Genomic DNA, 14,808 nt, shown 5'->3' with positions numbered 1-14,808 from the left:
AGAAAGAAAGTAAAAAAGTAAATATATGTATTTATATAAATAAATAAGTGAATGAAAATATTTATAAATAAATAAATAAGTCAATAGATAGGATGGATGGGGTGTATGGTATGGATGGATAAGTAAATAAATAAATAAAGAAATAAAGAAAGAAAAAAGTAAATATACGTATTTATATAAATGAATAAGTGAATGGATAAATAAATAAATAAATAAATAAATAAATAAATAAATAAATAAATAAATAAATAAATAAATAAATAAGTCAATAGATAGGATGGATGGGGTGTATGGTATGGATGGATAAGTAAATAAATAAATAAATAAATAAATAAATAAATAAATAAGTCAATAGATAGGATGGATGGGGTGTATGGTATGGATGGATAAGTAAATAAATAAATAAATAAATAAATAAAGAAAGAAAGAAAGAAAGAAAAAAGAAAGAAAGAAAGAAAGAAAGAAAGAAAAAAAAAGTTAATATACGTATTTATATAAATGAATAAGTGAATGGATATATTTATAAATAAATAAATAAATAAATAAATAAATAAATAAATAAATAAATAAATAAGTAAATAAATAAATAAATAAATAAATAAATAGGATGGATGGGGTGTATGGTATGGATGGATAAGTAAATACATAAATAAAAAAAAAAATATATATATATATATATATATATAAAGAAAGAAGAAAGTAAATATAAGTATTTATATAAATGAGTAAGTGAATGGATATATTTATAAATAAATAAATTAATAAATAAATAAATATATATATATATAAATAAAGAAAGAAGGAAGTAAATATAAGTATTTATATAAATGAATAAGTGAATGGATATATTTATAAATAAATAAATGAATAAATAATAGAATAAGTAAATAAATAAACGAATGAATGAATGAATGAATAAATAAATAAACAAACGAAGAAATAAATCAATACAAAGTGATAGAATTCTATTGAATATTGATTGGCAATGTTGTGATGATTGAAGTTCTTGATATAATCCTCTCTCAAACTGCAGAGATTATCCAGAGGCAGATGATATGACAATAATTATGGTGCAATAAGAACGGATGTAGTGGGTCATGATTCTGAAATGCTCACCATGTTGTACACATTCTCCCAGTAGTCAAGGGTGATGAGCTGAAACGTTGTCAACATTGACCACAGGAAGTTATCGAAGCTGGTGTAACCATGGTTAGGGTTCTCGCCCACCTGCAGGCAGAAGAACTCCACCGGACAGTGCCTGGAACATGCAACAACACAGATAGGCTATGGGTGTGAAAATACATTATCCTGAAAATTACTCAACCCTTCCTTCGTGACAGAGCGTTTTACTTTCTCATGGTGTGAAACTATTAAAGACAAAATATTGCAGTGCAAATAAACATGGATGTAATTTATGACTTCCAGAATGTTTAACATTGTTGAAGGTTTATTTGTTCTTCTGTAGAATTTTATTATTTTCTTAAACGCATTTCTCACTTAAGGTATATGTACACCTTTACATACAAAAAAAATTTGTTTTGTATAATTTTGTTCTGTAAAATTTTTATACAATTGAGAATGGTACCAGAAAGAGAATGAAGTGAACAGATCCCTTGAAATTATGTCTAAATTGTTTATAAAAATTATTTTGTTTATAATTTTGACATGCAACTAGAAACATGATAGCTCATGCAGTTTTTAAGATAGAGCCACAGTTTCTTCACTGTTTTATAGCTAAAACTATTCTTTAGTGCCTGACATAGAATTATTTTTTATTTTAATTTACATTAATTAAATATTACCATATATGTAACTTATACTAATATTTTATGTTGCATAAATCATGTAAAAAATCCATAGATAATTATTAACTACATTAATGTTATTTTTCTCATTGTCAGGCACTAGGAGACAGTTCAAGCTTCAAAATGACACCAATATCTTCTTGGTATCACCATATTTGACTGAGATATCATGTTTGAAAGAATTAAATATTCTAAAATTACTATTTACAGGAAATGAGCCGCAAACTTTCAGAGACTAGAAGACTCCATCATCATATGTCACCCCTTAAGCAGCTTCATGTCGGTCCAGTTTCAGCTTCTTTCTGCCTCTCAAATACCTCCGCCTTGTTTTAACTTCAGGTGTTGAATGTTTTTTTTTTGGCATTTTTGTCCCTATTTCCATTGATGCAACAAATCCTGCGATGGTGTTTGTCCCAGGGTTTATGCCCATCCTCCTCAGAATTGTAATTTCTACTTTTGGACTCTTATTAAAATTGCGTACAACATCATTGACACACAAATTTACAGTTTTATGACTAATAGTAAAAGATTATAAATTACTTCATTATGTAAAAAAGTTTTTTCAATCTACTGATCATGCCCAGATATCTATGCATCTATTTCGGGACTAGAAAGAAGTTTATTTTACAAGCAATGCTGGACGAGGGGATTGACTGCTACGAAGATCACTCCAAAAGTAATGCACTCCAAAAGTAAGTGACCGTGGGTGATGACGCAGCATTTTGGAAAATGGGACTTATCTGAAAAACCATAAGGCATAAATCTAAAATATTTTATATCAAATTAAAGGGGAGAAAATTCTCTATTAAAATAGTTATAATTTGAAAATTCTAATTATTCATCATTTTTTGCGTTTTGTGGGTGTACATATACCTTAAAAGATCTCGAGTCTGAATCAACAGCAATATTAATAACAACAAATTCATTACTATACTGTTTTCGCTGTAAGAAAAATGCTAATGTAAACACAAGCACGTGGCTGTCATACCCGTGATTGGCTCCCAGACGAAACATTCACACGACGCAGGAAAATATAGTTCCGCATTTGGAAACCATAATCTTGTATTATTTGAAAATAAAAAATTGCATTCTAATTGTTAAATACGATGAAACATATAACTTCATTTATATGTAAAACTCTATGTAAAAGGAAAGAGTCTTTTATATTTTGTTATTTACTACGAACGCGGATGGATACCAACAGTACCACCGAGGTAGTCTGTTCTTGTAACAAGCTGGCATCACTTGAGCTCGTAGTTGTTCACGTAAGCACGTGGTACTGTAGTATGGCTTCTGCATCCTGGAAGGAATAATCCTTTGTCTGGCAGCGATTGACCTTACAAATGTAAGTTTAAAATAATTTAATTACAGTAATTATAAAGTAAATGTTTCCTGAGCAAACTAATGCATAGTAGTGAGGTTAGGCCTACTTGACGAGTAACGGGAAATGTTTAACATGAAACAGAATGTACAACAGTAGGCGGGAACACGTACTGAGAATCTATGGCGCCAAACAGCGGCCAATGAAGCCTCACTTCAGTCACGTGATATTGTTTATATTAGGATTTTTCTTACAGCGAAAAGATTATGCTGAAGTTGTTGACAGAGGTTTTCGATGTATAGTATGAAACGCCTGCAAAGCTGTATTTCGACTACACGCACTACAGAAGAGTCAGAGAAGTTGCCGACGTGTCACGGCGACTCACCTCGCACCCGTGACGTTGCCGCAAAGGACAGGTTCCTCGTCCTCTTCGTTTTTGAGCCAGTTCTCTTCGTCCTGCACCCACCTGCAAACACATCAAAGTATTGGAACTTTATCTCTCATTTTTAGTGCTTTATCAATCGGCAAATTTTATTTCTAACACAAATAAATTCAGCTGAATGAATAGGAGAAAAATTAAGATATGCAGTAAGAATATTACATTATAAATTTGTTCATCTCCAATTAGCGAACCAAGCTGACCAAGTTCAGCGCGAATTGGTGCCTAATAATTCATGACAATATTCTGTATTCAAGTTATGAATTTCTACGAAAAAAATGCAATATATATTTGATTATGTAGAGTTTCAATTGGTAGTAAGTGTCATCGGAAGCACTGTCCTTAGTGGAAGAAACCAGCCCCTTTCATAGTTTATATTTTCTGGTAGCAATCAAGATTAAGATTATTTATTCATTGGTTTGGAAGGAAGTGAAAATGTTCACATTATGAAAGGAAAAGTGAAGAAACAAAAATAAAGAAAAGAAAATTAAGAACTGTAAAAAAAGGAATAAAATAGCGGAAAAGTAATATGAGAAAACTGAATGGGAGATTAGAAAAAGAGGCGAAGATGGTCGAAGAATAAAAATCAGGTGGGAACGAAAGGAAAAATAAACTAGAAGAGTAAAAAAAATAGGAGAAAATAAAAAAAGAAGTAAATTATGATGTAAATGAAAATGTAATTTGCAGTTGTGGAAATGAAAAGGAAATTGAACGAAAGAAACAAATATAAACACGAAAAGGAAAGAAAATAAAAGAAAGGAAAATTAAAGAGATGTTTAAAGGAAAGAAAAGGAGAAGAGAGAAGAAAGGAGTGAAGTGAGAAGGGTAGGAGAGGAGAGAAATGGTGAAATGAGGAGGGTGGGAGAGGAGAGGATTGAAGTGAAGGGGTTAGGAGAGAGAGGAGAGGATTGAAGTGAAGGGGTTAGGAGAGGAGAGGAGAGGAGAGGAGAGGAGAGGAGAGGAGAGGAGAGGAGAGGAGAGGAGAGGAGAGGAGAGGAGAGGAGAGAATTGAGAAGGCTAGAAGAGGAGAGAAGTGAGGAGGGATAGAAGAGAAGAGAAGAGAAGAGAAGAGAAGAGAAGAGAAGAGAAGAGAAGAGAAGAGAAGAGAAGAGAAGAGAAGAGAAGAGAAGAGAAGAGAGGAGGGTAGGAGAGGAGAGGAGAGGAGAGGAGAGGAGAGGAGAGAATTGAGAAGGCTAGAAGAGGAGAGAAGTGAGGAGGGAGAGAAGAGAAGAGAAGAGAAGAGAAGAGAAGAGAAGAGAAGAGAAGAGAAGAGAAGAGAAGAGAAGAGAAGAGAAGAGAAGAGAAGAGAAGAGAAGAGAAGAGAAGAGAAGAGAAGAGAAGAGAAGAGAAATGAGATGGCTAGAAGAGGAGAGAAGTGAGGAGGGTAGGAGAGGAGAGGAGAGGAGAGGAGAGAAGTGAGAAGGCTAGAAGAGAAGAGAAGAGAAGAGAAGAGAAGAGAAGAGAAGAGAAGAGAAGAGAAGAGAAGAGAAGAGAGAAATTTAATGTAAGAAAAGGAACAGAAAAATGAAAGAAAAAATCAAGCAATTTACGAAACAAGTACAGAAGGAAATCTCAAAGTAAGAATGGCAAGTAGTACTGACTCTGCCCACTCGGTGTCGTTGACGTTGTTGTCGGGCAGGCGTCGCACGCACTTGTTGCGCAGTTCGCCCATGTAGACCTGAAGGGCGAAGAGCGCGAACACCATCAGGCAGAAAATGGTGAGCGTCATGACCTCGGCCAGCTGCTTGAACGAGTGCAGCAGCGCGTTGATGATAGTCTTCAGGCCTGCCAACATGATGGAACGAAGATCAGTATCCGTTGTCTCCGTCATTTTATTCTCAGACTGTCCATACTACGGGAATTTGAGAATTTTAATATTTATGAAAGTTGTAAACTGTAGTAACAAAGGAGGTTATTAACTAAATACAGTAAAAACTGGGCAGGATTATTTGGCAGTGCATTACCTGGCATGATGGAGACAGTCTTGAGGGCCCGCAGGACGCGGAAGGTTCGCAAGCCCGCCAGGTTGCCGACTTCCATGCCGATGGTGGCGTACCCTGACGTGATGACCACGAAGTCGAGCCAGTTCCAAGGGTTCCTCAGGTACGTGTACTTGTTCAGGATGAAGCCCTTAGCTATCGACTTGATTATCATCTCCGCCGTGTAGATCGCCAGGAAAATGTACCTACGAGACGGTGGGTAAAAGAATGCGTTATACAGGGTGATCCGTTCGAGTACGGACAAAATAAAAACACCGTAAAACATCTACTACTGAGGTATGGAATGGATGGGACAGTCAATTGCTTATCATACAATATAGTGTTACTAATTATGTTACATTTTATTGATAAAAGTTTTCGGCATACTATGCCATCATCAGATCTTGAATAATTATCTTTTATACATACTAAATATTATGCCACATTGGTTAAATGCTATATATAATAACAAACCACGAAATCATGATTACACTAGTTTTACAGGCGAACTTGTGATTAATGTGTGCTCAATCAGCTGTTAATTGGACAATGTCATTATGTCATAATATGTTAAAACACAAAACAATAATTGAGTAAAACAGATCTATAATACATTAAAACATTAAAATATAAATGTAAATGTTTTAATGTTTTACTGTTTTATAGATGTAAAAATGTAAATGTAAATGTTTTAATGTTTTATAGATGTAAAATGTAAATGTAAATGTTTTAATGTTTTATAGATGTAAAATGTAAATGTAAATGTTTTAATGTTTTATAGATGTAAAATGTAAATGTAAATGTTTTAATGTTTTACTGTTTTATAGTTGTAAAATGTAAATGTGAATGTAAATGTTTTAATGTTTATAGATGTAAAATGTAAATGTAAATGTTTAATGTTTTATAGATGCAAAATGTAAATGTAAATGTTTTAATGTTTTATAGATGTAAAATGTAAATGTAAATGTTTTAATGTTTTATAGATGTAAAATGTAAATGTAAATGTTTTAATGTATTATAGATGTTTTACTCAATTATTGTTTGTGTTTTAACATATTATGACAAAATGACATTGTCCAATTAACAGCTGATTGAGCACACACTAATCACAAGTTCGCCTATAAAACTAGTGTAATCATGATTTCGTGGTTTGTTATTATATATTGCATTTAACCAATGTGGCATAATATTAAGTATGTATAAAAGATAATTATTCAAGATCTGATGATGGCACAGTATGCCGAAAACTTTCACCGATAAAATGTAACAAAATTAGTAACACTATATTGTATGATAAGCAATTGACGGTCCCATTCAATCCATACCCATTGTATTTCTGCTTATCGGTTAAAACTACCTGCAAAATGAAAATATTTACTACTGAACTTTATTTGTTGAAACTTTGTGCATACAATACTGAAAGATGGGAGATGCCTCAGAGCTCAACATGACCCCCATTGCGCACCCTGCACAACTCATAACGGTGATGCAATTCAGCCCATGTCCGTTGTAACATAAGAGGGGTGATTTGTTGAAAAGGTTGAGTAATTTTTACTCTCAGATCATCAATGTTCCTGGGTTTCTGTGAATAGACAATGTCTTAAAAAAAACCCCACACGAAGAAGTCAGGAGGAGTTAGATCTGGGGAGTTTGGGGACCAAGCCAAGAGATAGCTGCTTCTCGTAATGGGTTTCGCCTGCGACCTCCTGCATGTTTTTTTTAACACAGAACCTGTTCTACAAATGTTCGATACCATAAAATTATGGAATCATATTTAGGTACATTACGTACACCATACTCACGTCGAAATTACATTTGAACTCTTTTAACACTCTCAAATTCAGCAACTCTAATATTAGTACTAAATCTAGTTTATGTTAAATTTTATATAACGTATGTACAAACTAGCATCCAGTTACTTACGAATGTTCAATTAAAAATGATCTACAGATAGTGACTTCTATACAACTGAGCCTGATAAATTTGAGATGACCGTTTAAATGATCTATTTTGAATCAATCAATCAATCAATCAATCAATCAATCGAACTGCTGTATCTCCTCATGAGGAGCATAGGGCATTCACAAAGTGCCTCCATCGGACCCTATTTGCAGCCAACTTCTTCACTTCGCTCCATGTTTTCCCTTCCCTAGCAATTTCCTCCAAAACCTTCTCTTCCCTGTATTTTTTGGCCTTCCTCTTGTTCTACTACCCTGGGGGTTCCAATCCAAAGCCATTCTTTCTACTGCTCCATCTTCTTTCCTGATTGTGTGCCCTATCCAATTCCACTTTCGTCTTTTGATTTCTATTGTGATTTCTTTCTGATTTGTTATCTTCCATAGTTCTGAGTTTGTGATTATATCTGGCCATCTAATTTTTTTAATTCTTCGTAAACATCTATTAACAAATGTTTGCAGTTTATTTTGTATAATTTTACTTGTTTTCCATGTCTCACAGCCATATAATAAGACAGATTTCACATTACTGTTAAAGATTTTAATTTTTGTAGATCTAGATATAATATAAGAGTTCGATATTGGGTACAATTGGACAAATGCACTATTTGCATTTTTTATTCGGTTCTTTACATCCTCAAAGGCTCCACCATCCTTGTCAATTATACTACTCAAATATTGAAATTCTTGAACAGTATCAATGTTATTATTATTTATTATAACTTTATCTGTCTTTTTACTATTTAATCTAATTTCTTTAGTTTTCTTTACGTTTATTTTCATATGAGCCCCTTTTATTACTTCTAATAAAGTATTAACTTTGTTCTGCATATCATCAAAACTATGGGAGAGCTAACAGATATCATCAGCGAAATTTAGATCTTCCAAGGCATCTTTTAATCCCCATCTTAAACCTCTTCTAACATTGCCAACAGACCTTTCCATAATATCATTCATAATAATCAGAAATATGGTCGGAGAGATAATATCTATTTTGAATAACAATTATTAAAATGATTCGCCATATGACAGAATAATGAAATTCCTGTGTCACGTGTGAAACGTATGACGGAAAGTATGCGTCATCTCGTGACAATCATTGTTTTAATTTTTGTCCGTATTAACTAGTGTGCAATTTATTAAACGCAAACGGATCTGCTAGGTTGAAGTGTAAGGCGCTAAAAAATCTAGCTAATATGATTACTGCAATTTTCATCCTAATTAATCCGTCGCTGTCAGAAGTGACAGAGAGGAAAAAAAATGCCAGTATGGCAGAGCTGTGCTAGGCAGCCCGCCAGACAGACAGCTGCTGTTGGCTGTATCGCATGTCGGCTGCAGGAGTATCAACATTCGAACAAAATATTTACCCCAGGGTGCAGTTACATAGCCTGCAGTCTGCAATAAATTTTAAATTGATATTGTGATTACTCTTCTCCCTATTCCATGCAGCTCGCATGACAAAGTGCATGATAGTAGCTGCGATCTGTTTATCATTGCTTTCGTAGAGAAATAAATAATTCCGTGATAAGACTTGCTTCTCTACGTCTGTCACAAGAGAAATTTATATGGTAGGTACGGTACATTCTTCCCTTTGCTGTATTTCACATATTAACATGCAATTCAACGTATCAAAATTTGATGACTAGCAAGGGAATAGACTTTTATCTTCCTTCCATAGGGACTGACGCATATTATATGCCTTGTTGTTTTTACTTGCTCATTATACAAAATATAAAAATAAAATGCAGATAATCATTAGGTTTGTTTCTGCAAGCAATTCAGAACGCGTTACGAACTAATACCGAACATATTTCGACGCTCTCAGAACTATTTCGGGATAATAGGGCCTACGTTGTTGGAACGTTTCTTGAACATTGAAGCAGTAATTAGGAGAGGGAGAGACCGATTTATTAGCGAAATGATATCTACATATTTTTTTTGTTACATGTATTCGCGGGGATGTTCTGGCGACTTGGTTAGAATTAGCTTCCCACGCAGATGGTTCACATCGTCTGCGTCACTTGTCAGCATCGGACAGATTTACAGCCACCTTGTGCGGGATTGCATTGACACTCGTCGAAGCGTAAAATCCTAAAGTCGGACTAGACCCGTGGGAAAGATACTGCCAAGCTTGGGTTTTCCAAAGAACGGGTATTCTTGAGAGATTTACAAACTAATTAGATGTTATGGGAAATCCAAAGTTTAAATTTAGAGATGACATATTTCGCGCCCATTAAGAAGAGATCGTGGTTCAGCTTATGAGGTCACTTTGGACCAATAGAGAATAGATTTTAGGCCGGTTAAGTGACGTAGTTTTTAACCAATAGGATAGTTAGTTTTAGCGTAGGGTAGGTTTTTATAAATAAGGGTGACGGGGAGCGGAGATGAACACAACATCTCATCGTGTCGGCGGCCCTACATACAGGGCACAATCACTACTCCTTTTCGTGTCGACGGCCCTACATACAGGGCAGAATAACTACTTCGTTTCGTGTCGACAGGATAACTACTTTTCTTCGTGTAGACGGCGCGACATCCTTTTTTTGTGTCGGCGGCCCAACTTAATGTCTTTCTTCCGGCGAAGACTCGATAGATAGAACTTTGTCATCGGCGAGACCACTCTTCAACGTTTAGGAGCTTCGATCATAGTGTACTGGACAGAGTATTGAATTTATAGTATCGGACAGAGCTTATTCAGAGCCGCCATAGAGTCGATACAGAAGTGCGACCAACGATTGAATTATAAGTCAGCCGGAAATACATACTCTAGGGTTTACCAAGTGAATACGACAATAAACTTATAGTTTTGGAGTTGACACTGCCTTTTATATAAGTAGCCGGCTTGGTATTATTCCCGACATCATCCTATACCACAACCGTACCTCGGCTACCCTGAGCGAATCTCACGCAACACCGAGACGCACCCACCCTCAACATGCTATTTTTTCATGGCCTTCTGAGTTTCTTCTCATATTCTCATATACTACATCGTATCGCACGAATCGTACGTAACGGATATTTTGGGTGAAGTGCGTTCACTGTAACGGCTCTGTCTCATCGGATTCCCTATCAACTGTTTAAAACATATGTCGTACGATATTGACATTGCTAAAAACAGAGGAGTTTTGAGGTTAGGCCTTTCAATCATGAGTGTTAGTGAATAAGAATTTGTAATTGTTTCATGCTTCTTAATTGAAGCGGAAGAAACGAAAGAGATATTGATGAAAGAGAGATGGAACGGAGAAAAATTCTCTCCGGCGCCGGGATTTGAACCCGGGTTTTCAGCTCTACGTGCTGATGCTTTATCCACTAAGCCACGCCGGATACAATCCCGACGCCGTTTAGAATCGTCTCAGATTAAGCTCCATCTCTTGGGTTCCCTCTGGTGGCCGCCCTCTGCACTACGTCATAGATGTCTATGAACGCAGGACCGAAGTCCATACATGTGTTGAGGTGCACTCAGATGAGTGACTGATTGGCCGGGATCCGACGGTATTGGCGCCGTCTTAAATCACAAAGTGATTTATTACGCATATCATATATATTTTGATGTACCGAAGTACATATGATATTTCCATGCAGATATTCTGCGTCATCACATGATGAAAGAGAGATGGAACGGAGAAAAATTCTCTCCGGCGCCGGGATTTGAACCCGGGTTTTCAGCTCTACGTGCTGATGCTTTATCCACTAAGCCATGCCGGATACAATCCCGACGCCGTTTAGAATCGTCTCAGATTAAGCTCCATCTCTTGGGTTCCCTCTGGTGGCCGCCCTCTGCACTACGTCATAGATGTCTATGAACGCAGGACCGAAGTCCATACATGTGTTGAGGTGCACTCAGATGAGTGACTGATTGGCCGGGATCCGACGGTATTGGCGCCGTCTTAAATCACAAAGTGATTTATTACGCATATCATATATATTTTGATGTACCGAAGTACATATGATATTTCCATGCAGATATTCTGCGTCATCACATGATGAAAGAGAGATGGAACGGAGAAAAATTCTCTCCGGCGCCGGGATTTGAACCCGGGTTTTCAGCTCTACGTGCTGATGCTTTATCCACTAAGCCATGCCGGATACAATCCCGACGCCGTTTAGAATCGTCTCAGATTAAGCTCCATCTCTTGGGTTCCCTCTGGTGGCCGCCCTCTGCACTACGTCATAGATGTCTATGAACGCAGGACCGAAGTCCATACATGTGTTGAGGTGCACTCAGATGAGTGACTGATTGGCCGGGATCCGACGGTATTGGCGCCGTCTTAAATCACAAAGTGATTTATTACGCATATCATATATATTTTGATGTACCGAAGTACATATGATATTTCCATGCAGATATTCTGCGTCATCACATGATGAAAGAGAGATGGAACGGAGAAAAATTCTCTCCGGCGCCGGGATTTGAACCCGGGTTTTCAGCTCTACGTGCTGATGCTTTATCCACTAAGCCATGCCGGATACAATCCCGACGCCGTTTAGAATCGTCTCAGATTAAGCTCCATCTCTTGGGTTCCCTCTGGTGGCCGCCCTCTGCACTACGTCATAGATGTCTATGAACGCAGGACCGAAGTCCATACATGTGTTGAGGTGCACTCAGATGAGTGACTGATTGGCCGGGATCCGACGGTATTGGCGCCGTCTTAAATCACAAAGTGATTTATTACGCATATCATATATATTTTGATGTACCGAAGTACATATGATATTTCCATGCAGATATTCTGCGTCATCACATGATGAAAGAGAGATGGAACGGAGAAAAATTCTCTCCGGCGCCGGGATTTGAACCCGGGTTTTCAGCTCTACGTGCTGATGCTTTATCCACTAAGCCATGCCGGATACAATCCCGACGCCGTTTAGAATCGTCTCAGATTAAGCTCCATCTCTTGGGTTCCCTCTGGTGGCCGCCCTCTGCACTACGTCATAGATGTCTATGAACGCAGGACCGAAGTCCATACATGTGTTGAGGTGCACTCAGATGAGTGACTGATTGGCCGGGATCCGACGGTATTGGCGCCGTCTTAAATCACAAAGTGATTTATTACGCATATCATATATATTTTGATGTACCGAAGTACATATGATATTTCCATGCAGATATTCTGCGTCATCACATGATGAAAGAGAGATGGAACGGAGAAAAATTCTCTCCGGCGCCGGGATTTGAACCCGGGTTTTCAGCTCTACGTGCTGATGCTTTATCCACTAAGCCATGCCGGATACAATCCCGACGCCGTTTAGAATCGTCTCAGATTAAGCTCCATCTCTTGGGTTCCCTCTGGTGGCCGCCCTCTGCACTACGTCATAGATGTCTATGAACGCAGGACCGAAGTCCATACAATACCGTCGGATCCCGGCCACCAGAGGGAACCCAAGAGATGGAGCTTAATCTGAGACGATTCTAAACGGCGTCGGGATTGTATCCGGCGTGGCTTAGTGGATAAAGCATCAGCACGTAGAGCTGAAAACCCGGGTTCAAATCCCGGCGCCGGAGAGAATTTTTCTCCGTTCCATCTCTCTTTCATCATGTGATGACGCAGAATATCTGCATGGAAATATCATATGTACTTCGGTACATCAAAATATATATAAGAAAGAGATATTGGTTACATTATATGTAAGAAACGACTTAATTACTGTAATGGGAACGCCTCAAATTATATAATTCTTCGCAATTTTCTACAAGCGAAATAAGTTTTCCGTCTGCCATTTTGGCGCGACACTGAACATGACACAACATAATAGTAACAGTTGACCAATTAAAATTGATTTATTAAAGGAGGCCATGATCGCACGCATCGGAAAACTTGCTCATCCGAGAAACGTGGACGGATTTATCGAGAGCCTATGCGTGCAATACGATGTAGTGAACGTTTACCTTTATATTCATCTTCCGAAGTTAATTCTTCATAAAATACAGGGTGTATCAGAAATACGGCTATAAGGTTCATTGCATTTTGTGATGACGGTATTATTGTTACAGGAAATATGACATTACTGTTGGAAAGGCAATTCTTCAAATAACAACAATACTGAACTTACGTCATTAGTCAAGATGGCACTGAACATGCAACAGCAAATTACAGTTGCAGTATGGGCAATAACGTACGGTAGTGATTGTGAGGCCGCAAGAATGGCCAGACGTGATTTAACGTAGCATTGCAGCCGTAGATAGGTGGATGGAATTGTGTGAATTTGTTGTAATAAAATGTGCAAACGACGAACATTGGTTAGGAAAAGGACACTTCTCTGATGAATGAGAACGGACATGTTAATCGACACAAAATATGTCATTGTTATGCTAAAGAGAATCGTCCAGTTATTGAAGAGACACGTTTAAGATTCGGAAGTCACAGTTTGGGCTGTGACTGGATGGGAAGGATTGTTAGGAATGTGAATCTTGGATGAGACTGTTAATGCTGATCGGTATTGTGAAATTGTGATGCTAGTGAAGCAAAGTTCCGAACACAAACATTGCTTATTCACTATGCTGTTGAGGCGAGACAAATTTTGAATTGTGATTTGCAAAACAGGTGGGTGGGAAGAAGACCAACATAATGGCCAGCCCGTTCTCCTGATCTCACAGCCTGTGACTATTGGTTGTGGGGTTATTTTAAGGAACCTCAAGACGTCGACCTGCTGAAAATAGCACTATTGAAGAAGAAATTCATACTATTCCAATGAATATGTATAATAAACTAATGAATGACTTCCCAAAGCGTTAAATTGTAAAATTTCGCGAGTGAAATTGAGTAAAGGGAGAAAATTCACAATGTAGAGTCATACGCAGCGCAAATGAGAGCGGACGTAGCCTATAAACAACGGGTAGCAAACGTTACAGTCCGATGGTTACTATAGCAACCGGTATATTTAGTCTCAATGCATACAAGATGGAATCTTTGATGATTGTTTGTCTTGGAGACCCCATTGCACAAGTTTAATTTCTAAGCTCAATAGCATTTGTTATCAAATCAGAATTTTGAGGACGATAATAAATCACGATGTATTAATGTCTTATTATTTCGCACACGTCGAGTCAAGGCTTTCATATGGTATTTGTTTTTGGGGATCTGGAACCATGCTGAATGATATATTTATTGCTCAAAAGCGTATTGTCAGATAGATAGCGGGCGTTGACAGTAGGACCTCTTGTAGGGAACATTTTTTACAATATAATATTCTTACTGTTTATGGTTTATACATTTTTAATGTTTTACTACAAATTTATAAAAATCTGTCTGATTTTCATCAAAATTGTGATTTCCATACCTACGACACTCGTAACAAAAATAGTTTAACT

At 37.0% G+C, this 14,808-nt stretch overlaps 1 protein-coding gene across 2 annotated transcripts in view; it reads right to left on the bottom strand.

Annotated features, from left to right (window-relative positions):
• LOC138713121 (sodium channel protein 60E-like) overlaps positions 1-14,808 on the bottom strand; it is a 983,436-nt gene that overhangs the window by 90,618 nt on the left and 878,010 nt on the right. For both annotated transcript variants that reach the window (XM_069844908.1, XM_069844909.1), the window contains exons 4-7: positions 5,530-5,750; positions 5,167-5,350; positions 3,512-3,592; positions 1,117-1,258 (exon numbers count right to left, since the gene is read on the bottom strand). In XM_069844908.1, coding sequence (XP_069701009.1) covers positions 1,117-1,258; positions 3,512-3,592; positions 5,167-5,350; positions 5,530-5,750 — 628 coding nt within the window. The remainder of the gene's footprint in view (positions 1-1,116; positions 1,259-3,511; positions 3,593-5,166; positions 5,351-5,529; positions 5,751-14,808) is intronic.

The sequence above is a fragment of the Periplaneta americana genome, chromosome 14, assembly GCF_040183065.1.
Source record: "Periplaneta americana isolate PAMFEO1 chromosome 14, P.americana_PAMFEO1_priV1, whole genome shotgun sequence".
Lineage (NCBI taxonomy): Eukaryota > Metazoa > Arthropoda > Insecta > Blattodea > Blattidae > Periplaneta > Periplaneta americana.
The sequence above is the reverse complement of the archived record's forward strand: the minus strand, read 5'-3'. Positions and strand labels throughout refer to the sequence as shown.